Source organism: Hydra vulgaris, chromosome 09 (assembly GCF_038396675.1).
Source record: "Hydra vulgaris chromosome 09, alternate assembly HydraT2T_AEP".
Lineage (NCBI taxonomy): Eukaryota > Metazoa > Cnidaria > Hydrozoa > Anthoathecata > Hydridae > Hydra > Hydra vulgaris.
The window spans coordinates 55,531,059-55,547,500 of record NC_088928.1 but is presented as its reverse complement, the minus strand read 5'-3'; the positions used below and the strand labels follow the sequence as shown (position 1 = coordinate 55,547,500).

At 26.3% G+C, this 16,442-nt stretch overlaps 1 protein-coding gene across 2 annotated transcripts in view; it reads right to left on the bottom strand.

Annotated features, from left to right (window-relative positions):
* LOC100214171 (inositol-trisphosphate 3-kinase A) overlaps positions 1 to 15,439 on the bottom strand; it is a 25,260-nt gene extending 9,821 nt beyond the window's left edge. The window contains exons 1-4 of one of the 2 annotated variants that reach the window (XM_065806091.1): positions 14,985 to 15,439; positions 8,606 to 8,705; positions 8,292 to 8,508; positions 8,175 to 8,220 (exon numbers count right to left, since the gene is read on the bottom strand). In XM_065806091.1, the coding sequence (XP_065662163.1) occupies positions 8,175 to 8,220; positions 8,292 to 8,508; positions 8,606 to 8,705; positions 14,985 to 15,368 (747 nt within the window). In that variant the 5' untranslated portion in view covers positions 15,369 to 15,439. Of the gene's footprint in view, positions 1 to 8,174; positions 8,221 to 8,291; positions 8,509 to 8,605; positions 8,706 to 13,490; positions 13,653 to 14,984 lie in introns of those variants that run through there. The other variant, XM_065806092.1, reaches the window with a different exon arrangement.
* Positions 15,440 to 16,442: the final 1,003 nt, after the last annotated feature.

Genomic DNA, 16,442 nt, shown 5'->3' with positions numbered 1-16,442 from the left:
GTTATTAAAAACATTCCGAATGTTTTTAATTATTAATTTAAATATTAAAAACATTCAGAATGTTTTTAAAAACATTCTGGTCAATCAAATTTGCGTTTTTGCGGCTTTTTTTAAAAACGATTAATTTGTAATTAAATTAATGGTTTTTAATTTCTGACAACACGCAAATGTTGGACAAAAGTCAAAAGTAATTAAAAGTGATGTATTTGTTGGCATATGAATCATTTTTACTCCCAAATGGAACAACATATATATATATATATATATATATATATATATATATATATATATATATATATATATATATATATATTAGGGTGTTTCAAAAAAACGACTTTTTTGATTTTCAACTAACATTGCTTTCCATAAGGTGCTCCAACCTTGATATTATTATTGAAATTTTTTTTTTTCATGATTGGACCACTCCATTACTTTCCTCAATGGGTCCAAAGTTCATTTTTTGCTCTTTTTTTAGATGAACTGAGGGGAGTGTATTTATTAGGGTTAGGACTATTGTAATTGTATTTGTAAAAACTAAATACAATTACACATTACAATACAGTAATATTTTGGTATTGTATTGCTGTGACGAAAAACAATTACAATAAGTATTGAATTGTTTTTTTCTAACAATACAATAAAATTTGAGAACTATTGTATTGTATTGTTTTAATGAAATAAAATTACAACAACTATTATATTGTTTTGATGAAAACAATTACAATAATTATTGTAGTGTATTACTTAACATTAAAGTAGAAAAGCTAACTTATTTAACGTATTTATATTCATCTCTGACGAACTTACTATTATTTTTGCTATTTTTTATTTACGGATTTGCAATATATTGCAAATTTTATTTTTTACATATTTAGATTTCGCATCACCTATCTTGTTATGTATTTCTAAGCTCTAAATGGCCGCAAAATATTGCCTGTCTGGTGATAGCCTTACTATTATGAAAAATAACATTCATAAATTATAAAAAAAAATTAAGATAAAAAAATTAAGATAAAAAAAAAAATGTATTTTTCAAGCATTTTTGCTTTATATTTGTATTCTATTGAGTAAAATGGCTATGTTAAAAAAAAATTGAAAATCTTGTATATAATTAGTTTATGAAAATACTAGTTGCTTTTGTAATTTTTTTTATTTCTAAAAAAATTCTTCAAAAAATCAATTTTTTTGTTAATTGACCTTCCGCTCTTAAATTTGTGTGATAGATTGTGTGATTTTCCTCTTTGCGTTATTTATTGATCAAAACTTATTAAAGAATATTTAATACATTTAAATGTAGTAAGCTTGTGAAATATCTATATTGTAAATAATAAATAAAAAGTTGAGATTTGTAACAAAAACAACAAACATAAAAAATGTTTAGCTGAACTAGTTTTATAGCCCTTTATAAGTATTGAAAATTATTCTGACTATGAATATGTATATAAAAAAAAAGCTATTAACTTAACAGACTTGTTGCTTCCATCAGCATTCGTGGAAAGACTGAGTTTCTTGGGATTCCTTATCTTAATTGTACTACTATAGAAATACAGAAAAATACACTTTTATTTTTAATATATTGAAAGGGTGCATTTTTGATAAAACTTCTGTAAATGGTGGCAACAAAAAAGGTGCATGCATTAGGTTAGCCACTTATCTTGACAAATCTCTACTTCTCCTGACATGCAGACATTAAGTAAATGAAATATATATTGTTCACTGCTGGAACATTTATCAAATTAGTAAAGCAAATGGTCCAAATAACCCTTTGTTTAAGAAACCTGAAAAAAGTAATTAATTGAAATTCTGTTGTGTTAGAACTGATGTTTTTGATAGCTGCAGTTTAAGAAAGTATTAATTATTTTCTCAAAACATTATTAAGATAAAAACAATGATGCTATTAAAATTCTGAGCATATTGAATACTTAGCAAGGTCCTTAAAGTTCTGTTTTTATTTATACTGTGTTCTTTAAGATAGGTACAAATCTGATTATCTGGAGTGAGCAAAATTGACAATAATGGTGTTGTCTGGTGATAAACAGTACAGACTAAGAAAACCTGGGCCTATACATCATGCTAGATTTATGGCATATATACTTTCTGAGGGTATATACTTTCTGAAAGTATATGTCCTTTCCACCACCATGCTTGATTGTTCCTCTTGTGCATTTAGGATCTAAGCTTTACCTTTAGGCCTACGTACCTTTAAATTGCCATTAGGACCTTTCAAATTGTACTTTGATTCATCACTTCACAATACTCTATTCCAATCGTTTATAGTCCAGTCTCTATGAGCGTTTGCAAATTTAATTGTAGCTTTTCGATTCTTTTGAGAAATGAAAGGTTTTTCTTGCTGTTCTAAAGCTCAAAAGTCCTGAAAGTTGTAACTGTCTACAAACTGTATTTTGAGACACGGAAAGGTGCCATTTTTTAACTATATCATTAGCACTGTTGAAAGGATTCTTTTTAACATGACAAATAGTTTTTCTGTCGGTGAAACATGTTTTGCATGGTCTTCCACCTTTATGTTCTGTTTCTAAAGGACTGCCTTTAATAAATCATTTGATTATTCCACATACCATTGACTTGTTAATGGAGTATTTTGTTGCAATTTCTTTTTGTTTGACTTCTTTCTTATAATCTTTTACAATATGCTCTCAAAAAGCTAAATTATACTTGTTTCCTGCCATTATAAAACATCATAAATATGAGATTTCAAATTAATATTGTAATGATTGCAACACTCCATTTTTCTCTCTGGACAAAAACTAACAACTAGTTAAATTTCATTAGATAAATATTAATGATTACACCACTACAATTTCCTTAGACATTATTTCCACATAAAGGAATTCTTGGGCGGATGACTTTTCGTAAGTTTTTTAGAGTAGTTAGAAAAAAGTTGCCAATGTTTTGTAAGCCACATTTTTTGCATTAAAATACCAATAGAAGCAAAAAAAATTTTATTTATTTATTTTTTATTATTTATTTACTTTATTCATTTTCAAGTAGTATTATTATGTACAAATCTTTTTTCTTATATATAATGTAAACCATTTTTTTCATTTAAAACATAATTTAAAAAAAAATGCTGTAATTAGTAATCAAAATAGAAATTTTTTAAATTTTACTTGGTTGCTAATGTTTCGGAGGGCAGTGTGTGTGTGTGTGTGTATATATATATATATATACAGGCCCTATGAAAGGGGGGTACAGTCGGTGCACCGCACCAGGGCCCAATAATTTAGAGTTTTTCTGCCAATATTTGTTAATAAATAAATATTTTCATTTTAAAAATGAAACTCATATACTAAAGTTGTACCCAGAGGCAATTTTATGGGGGGAAGGTGTGCGTGGGAGTGTTCCACCCCACACCCTCTGTTGATAATATATGAAGGAAATAATTATGTTTAATAATTTAGAGTTAGGGAAGTTGAAATTAATTATCTACAAATAGGAAATGCTGCTAGGCAAGTAGAAAATAATTTGAACCTAAACAAGTACAACATGCTTAGGCCAGTTGAAAATATCATTTTTTTAAATATATTAGAAATTATAATGCATATCTTTCCTTTGCTTCGTTTACACCAAATGTGGTTCAACCTATGAATCATGAGCCACTATGTTTTAAAATATGTGGTCAAGTTTTTCATTGTGTAAGTAATCTTAGGCCAGTTCAAGATATTCCCCCTTGATTATGCTAAAACAATTAAGATCAGTTAAGTTTGTTTAAAATTCTGTCAAAACACAGCAGGTACCAGAAAAGGAAATTCAAGTAAAGCCCGCCAAAAGCTAAAAAAAGAAATTGAAAAAATTTACAATTTTTAATATTAATATTCTGATATCATTTTTTTTTAATGCCTCAGTTCCAGTCTAGAATATATATGTATATATACATACATACATATATATATCAAGCCTTCCCGGGAAGCGTGTGCGGTCGCACGCCTTGTATGCTCATGCTCAAAGTAATTTTTTTAGATAACTTGACCATGTTTTTTATAGAAAGCATTTTAAGAATTCGCGGCAAAATAAAGCTATAAAAAACTAGAGAATAAAACAGCAATATTCAAAGAAAAGAACCGAAAACTACAAAATAGAAAATACAAATAAAATAAGCTAAAATAAATTTAATAATAAAAAAAGAAAATTGTTGTCAAAAAAACAATATACCTAAATATTTCACTCATTGTTTTCTAGTTTTTAGGGCGCTTGTTATTTTCCACTACCAAAATTGATACAAGTCGAGGAAAAAAGTAGATAAGAATATAACGAAAATAAAAACATTTTTTGATATACAATTTTTTCGCAACTTTTTTCAGTCAGTATATAAAGGAAATACTTTATAAATTGCGCTAGAAACTCTGACAATTAAAAATTTTTTTTTTTAAATATCTTTGCTAAACTTTACTGTTTTTATCAATGCACAGGAAAGCGAGAAAACTAATTGCTATTTAGTTGTAAAAAAAAATTTTTTTATAACAAGTTTTTTATGTAAAAAAATGTTTTATTTAAAAAAATGAAACAATGCTGCAAAATATTGTGGGCTAGTGCATTGTTAATTTAGGGGAGAGCGGGGTTAGTTGTCACACTTTTTACATTTTAGACTGCTCAGCTTTTGCTTTTTATCAAATCAATGCCAAACTTTGCACAAAGGAAGTTTAACTGTTCCTGGTAATTATTACAATATTTTTATGATATTGAGTAAAATATTTTTTGCTGTAAAATCATTTATCAAAGACTTCTTCCGTGTGACAACCAACCCCACCAGCGAGGTTGGTTGTCACATAGTGTGGGGTTGGTTGTCAAATAACTTGGTACGTTTGGATTATATATTGTTGAATGGAGAACATTATTCACAAACAAACTGTTGTAAGCCTGATGAGCATTTTTCATGAGCGCATTTTTGGCAAACCTGGCATTGAATCCACTGTTCTCTTGATCTGCTGTTAGCAAATTATTCAAAACAATAGATGCATAGATATTCTTTATCTTCAGATGAATTTAACACTGTAGAAGTTTTTTTTTTGGCAAGATTTGATTTTATCAATTCTTTTTTACTTCCAATCATAAATGATTTACGATTCTTATTAATATTTTTTTAATTAGCTTTTTTCTTTTTATTGTTAGCAAGCCATGCTTTGACAGGTGAGTCAGTAAGAATCATAGTTGAATGTTTTTCCTACCTCTTTTTGATGCTAACCTTGGACCTGCTTTAGGCAGAGGCCTAATATTTTCAGGTGGTATGATTAAATTTTTAAAAACTAATGAGGTGTTTAGGTCCTGATTTGAGGTTTTGTTTGATACAACTGGATCTTCTATTGTTATGTCTACCCGGTTATCTGGTATCTGAATAGATTCATTAAACCTTTTTTTCTACACGCTAGAAAAAGCTCAAAATTACAGTGAAAATGCTTTTAATATATAAGATTTCCATTGCATAATTTTAAAGTTCTACAACTTATCTATATTTTCTGTGATAAACTTTGTGACAACCAACCTGCGTGACAACCAACCACGTTCTCCCCTACTTTTATAAAAATTTTTCTAAGTAAGAAAAAAAATTAACAAAACTTCTTATAGTTCTAGCGTTCATAGCAAATTAGTTTCTTAATTATATGGACTGATAAAAATCGTGTATAAATTGCATATCAAAACTTTTAATTGTTGTTAAATCGTTATAAAAGATAATGTTTTTTCAACAACGGCTCAAAAAAAAAAGGAATAAAAAAATTTTATAGAAATTTTATAAAAAAAAATTTTTTTTTTTTGTATTTACTTTATTTAACTATTTAATTTTCTAGTTTATTTAATTAAACTTGATATTTCGTTACAATTTTGTTTCCTTTTTTTAAGATAGCTGACCTCAAAGTGTTTAAGGTAGGCAAAAAATTGCCGACCTCGTTTCTATGTTTTATGGTAAAACCTTTGTATCAATTTTTTTTTGCTGACCTCTAGAAGATTGAGGTTGGCAAATTATTGCCAACCTCATTTTTCCTTATTCCAAGGGTTATATATATATATACATATATATATATATATATATATATATATATATATATATATATATATATATATATATATATATATATATATATATATATATATATATATATATAGTATCTACTCAAATGATTAGACTCAAAAAAGAAATGTCCAGATTTTGTTAGTTTTTTGGATTTTCCTTGATAGGTAGGGGTAAATGGTGTTTACTCTTTGTTGTTTATGTAAAAAAAAATTTTATGTGCAATACTATTAAATAATATTTTCAACTTTATAAAAGGTATGGTAAATTTTAATAATGTAAAATTAAAAACTTTCAGTTAATTCTGTCACAACTCAATTTATGTCTTCTTTAGGGACCTACATTATTGTAGACTGTCTTTACAACTTAAATAATAAAATTTTAGTTGTTTTTAAGTTGTTTTTTTTTTAATTGTGCAGTCATAATAACTTAATTAATGTTGGAGTTATTTTAAGATTAATAATGGGTAAAGCTAGAGATGTTTCCCCGAGAAAGTATGCAAAAGTAGCTGTTCTTCTGCAAGAAACAAGTTACATCCAAAGAAATATTGCCAAAATTGTCAAGGCTACAGTCAGAAGAGCAAATTATAAACTTAAAATAGGGGTCAAATTAGAAGCACAGAAAACAGGCTCCTGTGGCAGAAAAAGAGTGCTAGAGATGACAGAAAAATAAAAAAAGTTATTAAAACTGAAAATTGTTTTAAAAGACCAAGGAATAAAAATTTCACTTGGAACTTTTAAAAATTTTTATGAATTTGGATTCAAGTGTAGAAAGCTGCTGAAGAAGCCAAAACTTACGCCTGCAATGATTAAAAAATGTCTTGCATGGGCTAAGAAGCACTTTTCTTTTTCTCAAGATGACTTGAGAAAAAGTAAATTTTCCATTTGTTTTCTCCTGAAACATAAACAATTAATATTTTAATATTACAAGTTTTTAAAAGATGTTTTTGTATTAATTTCTTATCCCAATTCATTTTATTAATACTTGAAATATTATAAAACATCAATATTTATTGCTTTATTCAGCAATGAATCTACCTTTGAGACTTTGGAAGACAAAGCCACATTCGTCTGCAGCAGACCAAAAGAATAACACAAGCCAAAATGGATTGTAAAAACTGTAAAGCACCCAGCATTTATAATGGTTTGGTCATGCATATCGAGCAGGGGTATCAGTCAACTTTACATTGTACAAAGGATGATGAAAAAAGATCAGTACAAGACTGTCTGACAGACTAGCTTAATTCCACAGGTACAAGGTTGGTTTCCTAATGGTAAAAAAATAATTTATATGCAAAATAGAGCTCCTTGCCATACTGCAAAATCCATAAAGACATAATTTCGCATAAATCCATATAGACATTTATATAATTTTGCTTCTTTTGAGACACAACAGGACATACTTTTGAAAACCTTTTTTTTATAATATTAGCAACCCGGTAAGTGTTCAAAGATCTTGTGCTTCCCATAGATCCAAAAAATTTTTGAAAAAATTTAACCGAGTTGCTTGTGAGAACCAATAGAACCAATAGTTTCAAGAATATGAACAGATCTTTTTTAGAATATAGGGGGCGGTTGGGACATCCTAATATATGTATATAAAATAAATTTAATATCCACGGTTCTACACTTGACAGCCTAATGTTAGTGATAATGAAAATTATGGGAAACTATCAAACACTTGCAAAAAAATGAACATATTTTAAAATATTGATGCATATGATATTCTAGTAAAAATGTGTACCTGATAATATAAAAAATAATTTTATCATTATCTATATTTAAACAAAATATTTTTTTTATGTTTAATGTCTATGTTTCCATATTTGTGTGATTTACACAGAATTCCATAATTTTCCTTTCCCTTTTAGGGGGAGTGGGAAATAACATTTAGAAAAAGTTATTGCAATTTTTTTTACACCATTTAAAAAAATTTGTTTACAGATTAGACAAAATGTCTACCATGTCAAATGTGTACATATTATGTAAAAATCTTATAAAATTTATACTAATTATGTGTAAATCTAGTCCAGATTATTTTAAAATGATCTAAATTATTACGATAAAATTAAAGTATAATTTAGTAACCATAAAAATTGTTATGAAATTAATAGCAAATATTTTTTAAAACTATAATTAACCAAAACTAACACCTTTCTTGCCTTTCCCTGTTTACAAACTTCTTCTTCTAAATATGTTCTAAATTAAAAAAAATTAACTTGACAAGAAATTCAAAACATATTCAATAAAATCAAGAACAGATTGTTTACCTTATTCCCATTTTGCAATCCATAACAAAGCACGAAGAACTAAAACCATGCAACAAATCTTGCATTTCGATATGTGTTACCTCATTTTCAACAAACAAACCTTTCAAAGCAGGAACATATGGTCGCAACACATCAGACATTAAGCTCTGTAAACATAATGCTTCTTTCTCTGAAGATTTTTTAATAACGGTGCCCTCTTTTCCTGATATAAAACCTCCTATATAAAAATGAACACAACTTTAAAATTTGTGTAACTTAATCATTAATTAACTACAAAAAAGAAAAGGAAAAAAAACAAAGAAAAAAAAAACAACCTGAATGACCAGCAAGCTGTATCCAAGGGTAAGGCTTCGTATAGTTCTGTATAAATGGGGTCCATCTGACAACTTTTTTAAGTTTTAACCATAAGCTTTCCTAAAAAAATTTCCTAAATAATAGTAACGGACTTTTACTAAAAATAATTATTTAAGTTTTTAAAAACGCATTGATAACTATTAATTTAGGTTTACACAGAATGTATGTATATTGACCTAAAACTTAAAAAATCAATATTTTTTTATTAAAATACATTATTTAAAATCTTGGATTTCTAAGATTTTTTTTGACATCTTAGTTTACATGATGATGATCTAAGTTTACTTTGACATAAATTTACATCAAACTTCACAAATTTAGGCTATTGTTGTATTGCTGTCATTTGATTTTTAACTTTTAAACATCAAATTGTTCTGGTACCAATGTTTTATTGAAGCAAATTTGATCCCAAAAATCATGTCAGGGGTGTAACCACTAGTTTTTTCTCAGTCACTCTGCTGCTGACTGAAATATTGTATATGTCTTACTATGTAAACGTCACGTCTATGGAGTCGTTAGCTATGATAATCAGTATCCATTATTTTTAATTCTTGGGTGCTTTTTTTCTTGGGTAAAAAAAAACTAAAATTAATGACTACTAAAATAGGACTAATAAGAACTGTTTAATTAAAAATAAATTATTACCAAAAAAAAAAGTGAAGTTGAGTATCTCAATCTTCAGTCATGTTAAAATTAAAAATTGTTCAAAACATGTTTTTAAAGTAATTTAATCTACTAAGACTTTTCACATGCATTAAAAATGTTTTTTATTATGTTAATTTTGTTTGAAAAAATTTATGTAAAAGTTAATTTTACTAATGAAAAACGAAAGGTTCAACATTATTGATTAATGTACCCATTCAATGTGCCCATTCAGGTGATTCAAAATGCAACTATGTTTTAAAAAATGGTACATTAGCATTTTAAATAACTCTGAAACCTTGAATTTTTTGAAATTTCAAATTTTTCTAAATTCTTTGTTGTGAAACACTTTTAAATTAAAATAAAAACTAATTTTAAGCTTTTATTTTTTCTGGTTTATTTTTTATTCATTTTATCATTTGTTAAGACTTTTTTCTTTCCATTTATATTTTAATTGTTTTAGTTTAAGTTTACATTTGCTTTTTTTCAAAATTTAAAAAAAAAAAGTTATATGCATGGTCATATAAGGCGTGCAACCACACGCGTCTCCTGAGAAGGCTTGATAAAAAAAATATATATATTTATATATATGCATATTTACTTTTGTGTAAATTTTTGTGCAAAAGATCAGCATTTGGTGAGCAAAAATGATGACTTAAATCTATATGGTTTTTTTGGAAAAAAAAAGGAAACAAAAAATAATGAAAAAATAGTTGCTACCCCAACTCACACCTATAGATGATGTAGCAACACTCCCTTGCATTTTTACCCTAAAGAGTCAGTTGATGTATGTACTGAAGCCCTCACGGTTTCCTATTTCAGTATGACGCCCAATTGCTTATCTAAGTGCATAATGGCGTTTGTGTGTGTGTATATAAAACAATCAAAAAAATGTGAAGACTTATAGCTTCATTAATTGGCATACAAACTTCTATAATAAAGACCCTAACCAATGTTATAATATTTTCATTGACTTTTATAATAAACTAGTTGAGCTCCCATGAAATCTCTCTCCACCCTCAATTTATCCAAATCAGTACCCAGATGGATGAATAAAGATATCAAAAAAGCTTCAAGATATAAATTATGTATTTTCAAAAAGATGACTGCAGCATTTACATTAAATAAAGGTAAGCTTAAAACCAAATTCAACAAACAATGCAAATTAGTTAAAAAATTAGTATATAAAGTAGTTTTACAATATGAAGAAAGTATTTCAATGCATGCAAAACAAAATCCTAAAATTTTATACTCCTACATCAACAAACAAACAAAAAAAAAAACAACTGATATCAAGGCAGTATTTGATGCTGACAGGAAACAAATCACAGAGAAAAAAGATATCACTCATTGTTTAAACCAACAGTTCCATAAAGCCTTTACTCAGACCCATAACAGAACATTAATGTCAGATTTCAAACCAAAAACTCAAACTATATCTTATGTTGACAGTAGAACTCTATTTAGTAATACTCAAGTAGCCACTCTACTGTGCAGCTTAGACAAATCGAAACCGCCTGGAGTAGACCAGTTACATCCTTTTATTCTTTCAAAATATTATAAGAACCTGAGTTTTCCATTATGTTATATTTTTATCAAATCTTTGGAACAGGTATTGTTCCCTCGCTATGGAAAGATGCAAATATCTCACAAATCTTCAAGAAAAGATGTAAACTTAAACCAATAAATTACTGCCCAATCTTGTTGACTTCAATTGCTGTAAGAGTAAGATCATGGAGAGATTAGTGAGAGAATACATGACGGAGCATCTTATTAAACTCAAGCTATCTATTCACCAACATGGATTTGTTATCGGTAAATCTTGTGCCACAAACCTCTTAGAGGTGTTAGATATAATTACAGAAGCACTAAACCATAATTTTATGGCTGTACTAATCTTACTGGACTTTTCCAAAGCTTTTGACAGAGTAAGCCACGAACTACTGAATATAAAACTTAATGGCTATGGGTTTGATGTAAAATTAATCGCTTGGATTTCTGATTTTTTAAAAAGTAGACAACAGTGAGTAGTCTTGGGTGGTGTGTATTCTGACTTGGCAAAGGTAATGAGTGGGGTACCACAAGGATCAATTATTGGTCCACTATTGTTTTTGATATATATAAATGACATGCGAGAAATAGTCAAGAATTTTTGTAAGCTTTTTGCAGATGATAGCCAGCTCAAAAAACAAAAACAATATGGATCATCATATCAGTTCAAAATGACCTTGATGCCCTCATAGACTGGTCCAAGCTATGGGAGATGTCCTTCAACATTTTTCAGTGAAAAACCAAGCAAAAATCTAGATAACTGTTACTTCACTATGAAAGACGATATTGGAGCTGTTTTTAACCTTGAAACAACAAAAATTGAGTGAAATCTTGGTGTAATTTTTAACAATAAATTAAAATGAAATTACTACATCAGACATGCAATATATAAAGCAAATATAATCCTAGGTATGCTTGAGTGGACATTTAAATCTTGAACGGGGCCTATTTTTGTTAGATTGTTTACAACCTTTGTTTGACTTCATTTGGGATACTGTGCATCTCTTTGGAATCCTTTTCAAAAAAAAGACATAATGGCTCTAGAAGCTGTCCAGAAAAGAGCAACTAAACTTGTTCCAGCAATAAGAAATTTAGATTACAAAGCCCGTCTAACTTATCTCAATCTACAAAGTCTAGAACAAAGAAGGCAACAAGGGGACATGATACAGTATTTTAAAGCATTCAAGGGGTTTAATGAAGTAAATTGGTTTCATATCTGAAGTAAATTGGTTTCAAGAAACCAAGCGGGATATTACTTCTTTACAAACAGGATTGTATTGTGAAAAAAATTGCCAAACCAAGTTATCGATTCAAGAAGTGTCAACGAGTTCAAAAATCATTATGACAAGTTCATCGTCGCCGAACAAGCATCTGCTAGACAGACTTCAAGAGAAATTCCATTTTTTTCTCATTGCAGGTTATTGTAATATATTATATATTATATATATATATATATATATATATATATATATATATATATATATATATATATATATATATAAACAATTTTAAAATGTATTCTTCAAAATAGAGTGCTCAGTGTTCTTAAAAGAACAGAGCAATAATAAAAAATAAACTATTTTCTACTAATTTATATACATATACATATATATATATATATATATATATATATATATATATATATATATATATAATATATATATATATATATATATATATATATATACACAAATACATACATATACACATATTTACATGCTTAGCCTTGCATAAAACACCATTGATAAGGTCATACTGTAATAACAATCTGTGAGGATTCAGTACATTAAATGAGGGTTTGGGAAGATTTAATCTAAATATGAAAGAGTTTTAGAGCAAATTAAAGCAAAAAAAAAAAAATGTTTTTTCATTACTCTATTTTATTTTCATTTTTAAGAGAACTGTCAAAATCAGTATAAATTAAACTTATTGTTATAAATTTAAATTTATTATTTACAACAGTTCTTATATATTTATTATTTACAACAGTTCTTATAAATTTATTATTTACAACAGTTCTTATAAAAAATAATATAAAAGGAATTTACTTTGGTCATGCTTTTGAAAAATAAAATAACTATTAAACACTTTTAAAAAGCTGTATTTTTAAAACTATGTTTTGTATATACCTATGATATAAATATATTTATATTATAGGTATAACTACATAAAAATTTCAAAAATAATTTTTTTACCTTATTCATCAATACCAACATCATTAGGTAAAAAAACAAACAAACAGATTTTTAAAAAGAATTTTCTGTTTGCATTTGTTCTTTATAAAATCATTCTGAATAAAGTGAAACATGATATTGTAGCAATTACCAAAAAAAAAATGTCACTCAGGAAACATTAAACGGAAAAAATTAATTAATTTAAAGATCTCTTAAATAATTTCAATTATTTTAATTAGTGAATTTATTTGCATAAATAATCACATGGTAATAGCAAAAATCACAAAAATTATTTTATTAATACCAATATTAAATCAATTTACATTAAAAACTGAATAGTCTCTTTTTTTCTCTAATGTGTTTATTTATTAAAAAAAAAAAATATAAATAATATTTATAACATATTATTAGTTTAATTAAAATTAACCAAAATTAAAAAATACATAAAAAACTAAAACAGAAGCATAAATATGTTTACCAATTTGAGGTAACAATAACTGCTACACATAGTAATATATTTCTTTTGACCAGTTCTTTTTCTTATTCATTGAGCCATTAATATGAATGTTTATATTTGAGAAACAGAAAAATTCTTTCTGAGCTCTGTAATTTTTTATTTAGTAAGCTTTAAATTAATACTATATAAGAAACATAACTTGAAAGCTCTCTTTATAAAACAAACTATTTACTTCAAAACCAGACATTTCTTAGTGTTAAAAAGTAAAAAATATTATTAATTATTTTTTCTTTTTAACATATTAAAATTTTTTTACAATATTTTTGTTAAAAAACAATTAATGATTCTTGATAAACTTCTAAAAACCAATAATCTATTAACAAAGAATCCAAGAAAATGCAAACTTTATCAAAAACTATTGCACTATAAAATAAATTCAGAAAAGATTTTCTTTTCACTTTATATTTGATTTTTCTTTTTAACAGTATAAAACTTTTAAACTCTAATCATAAATAAATCCTTTCTTGTCAATAATTGTGAATTAAATATTTCATCTTTTCTAATTAAAGATTTTCTAAAAAGGCTTGGCATTTCTAAAACAAAAAGAATAAATCTGGATAAACCGTTAATTGTTTAATATTAAAGTTTTCAAATAATTTTTATTGTTAAAATTGGATTAGTTTATTTATTGTCTCAAAACTCGCTTATATTTCAAATAAAATTAATGTAAGAGAGTTTTTTTACAAGCCTTAAATTTTGTGATTTAAAAATTAATATAAAATTATTATGAAAGTAATTTTATAACTAGAAGTCAAATGTATATACAAAAAGTAAGTAAACAACAGTTTTTATACTCCTTCTCTCTTGTTAAATGCCTAAAATAACATTATGGTAACCAATCCAAAGCACACTTGTGTGGTTTGGATTGGGGTTTCCTTAGCTTTTTTTTGAGTTAAATTATAGAATAGTTAAAAAAATTTTTACAACGGGATGCCCTATCTGACCATTTAACAGTTTTACAGATCAAGACTGAAATTTTTTGTGAGCACTATGCTACAATCCAAAGTTTAAAAGCAAAATCTTACCCACAATTAAATTAGGAATTTCATAACAGAGTTAAAATAGAGTTTTCCTTATCCTTGCCTACACCACAACTAAAAAGTCTTAACTGTATCAATATAGGACTATGACACCATATATGCTTTAAAATAACCTGCTTAGCATAAACCTAATAATTATTTTAATGATAGCAACAATCTATGTATACATTATGTACATTATATATACAATATATATATATTTATATATATATATATATATATATATATATATATATATATATATATATACATATACATATATATATATATATATATATATATATATATATATATATATATATATATACATATATATATATATATATATATTTATATATATATTGTGTATATAATGCAAATAAATACTTTATGTATACAACAAAACTAAAATAAACAGAACTTTTCTGAAAACTACCTTAGTTTCTTCAATAGTTGTCAAGTCATCAATATCAGTAATATCGGACATGTCATCAATACTACAAACACTTGATAGACTAATAAGTGAGGCATTTCGTTTACCCAGTATTGGCCTAGATTGGTTATCTATAGAATATAAACGCTCTGTGCGACCTTTATGTGTTCCATTTACAAGAGATTGATGGAATTCACTACAAGATTTATCATTTGTATTTAAATGTTGAAATGACGGTGAATTTTGAGGAGATGTGTTTGAAACAACAATTTCTGGATGTTGATTTACTGGACACTCTAAATAAGAATGGAGATTTATTTTTTCTTCTTTCAAATGATTGTTTGAAGCATCTTTATTAATATCACAAAAGAGCATATGTACACTCATTTTTTCCTTATAATGTTCATGACAGTTTGTTAGTTAATCTAAACAAATCTAAAAAGATATAATTAAGGTACAAAAAATTTCTACAGTTTTATAAAGCATTAGAAAAAAATCAAAACATAAATAGCATGTTTAGAAAACTAAAAAATTCTAATCAAAGAAGTAATCTATATTTCTTAAACTCACAATAAAAAACATTTATTAAAAACATTTTTACTTCTAGGGTTATTATATATACAATATTGCAATAAAATTTCAGAAGAGGGGAGCAGATGACTAAAAGAAGAAGGCAGAACAGGTGGTGATCAAGGATGGTGATGAAAAATAGAATATTATATTAAAATTTCAGAAGAGCAAAGGTGGATGTTGAAAAAAGAAAGTAGCAGTGATAAATATTATATTAAAATCACAAAAAAGAATACATCTAAAAATAAAAGAAAAAATAAAAAATTAAAAAAAAAAAAATATTTAGAGTTTATTTAAAAATCTTTTAAAATATATAGAGCATCTTAGGAGATTTTAAAAATATAAAAAATATTATTTTGTCATTTTTCATAACTTCACTTTTGCATAAAAGTGTTTTCAAAAATTTTTTCAAGATTTTTTTCCAAAATAATTTGTAAACTTCAATTACCAAAAAATAACTTATATTTATTAAACAAAGCAAACTTTTAATTACAAAAAACATATGTAAGTTTTATTATGCATGAATTGGAAATATTACATTATCATATTAATTTATTCTTTCCAAAGATCTTCACCAGACAATGATATAATAAATTTTGTGTTTTCATTTCAAAATAAAAATGTCAAAAGAAAATCTAAAAACTTTTTACAAAATGTTGCTACGACACTTTATAAAGAAAAGAAGACATTTTCTTTATTATAAAAATATTTTCATTATAAGAGTGTCTTCTTCCAAATCAAATGTGCCACAGGCTTTTATCGAGTTTCAGAGAGTAGAAACGATCACCTAACATGTTATGTATAAAGCGTAACTGAAATTATAGTTTTTGTGATTGTAAATCACAAATTCTCCTCTTGTGTAATAGCCAAAATATTTATCACACTCTATAC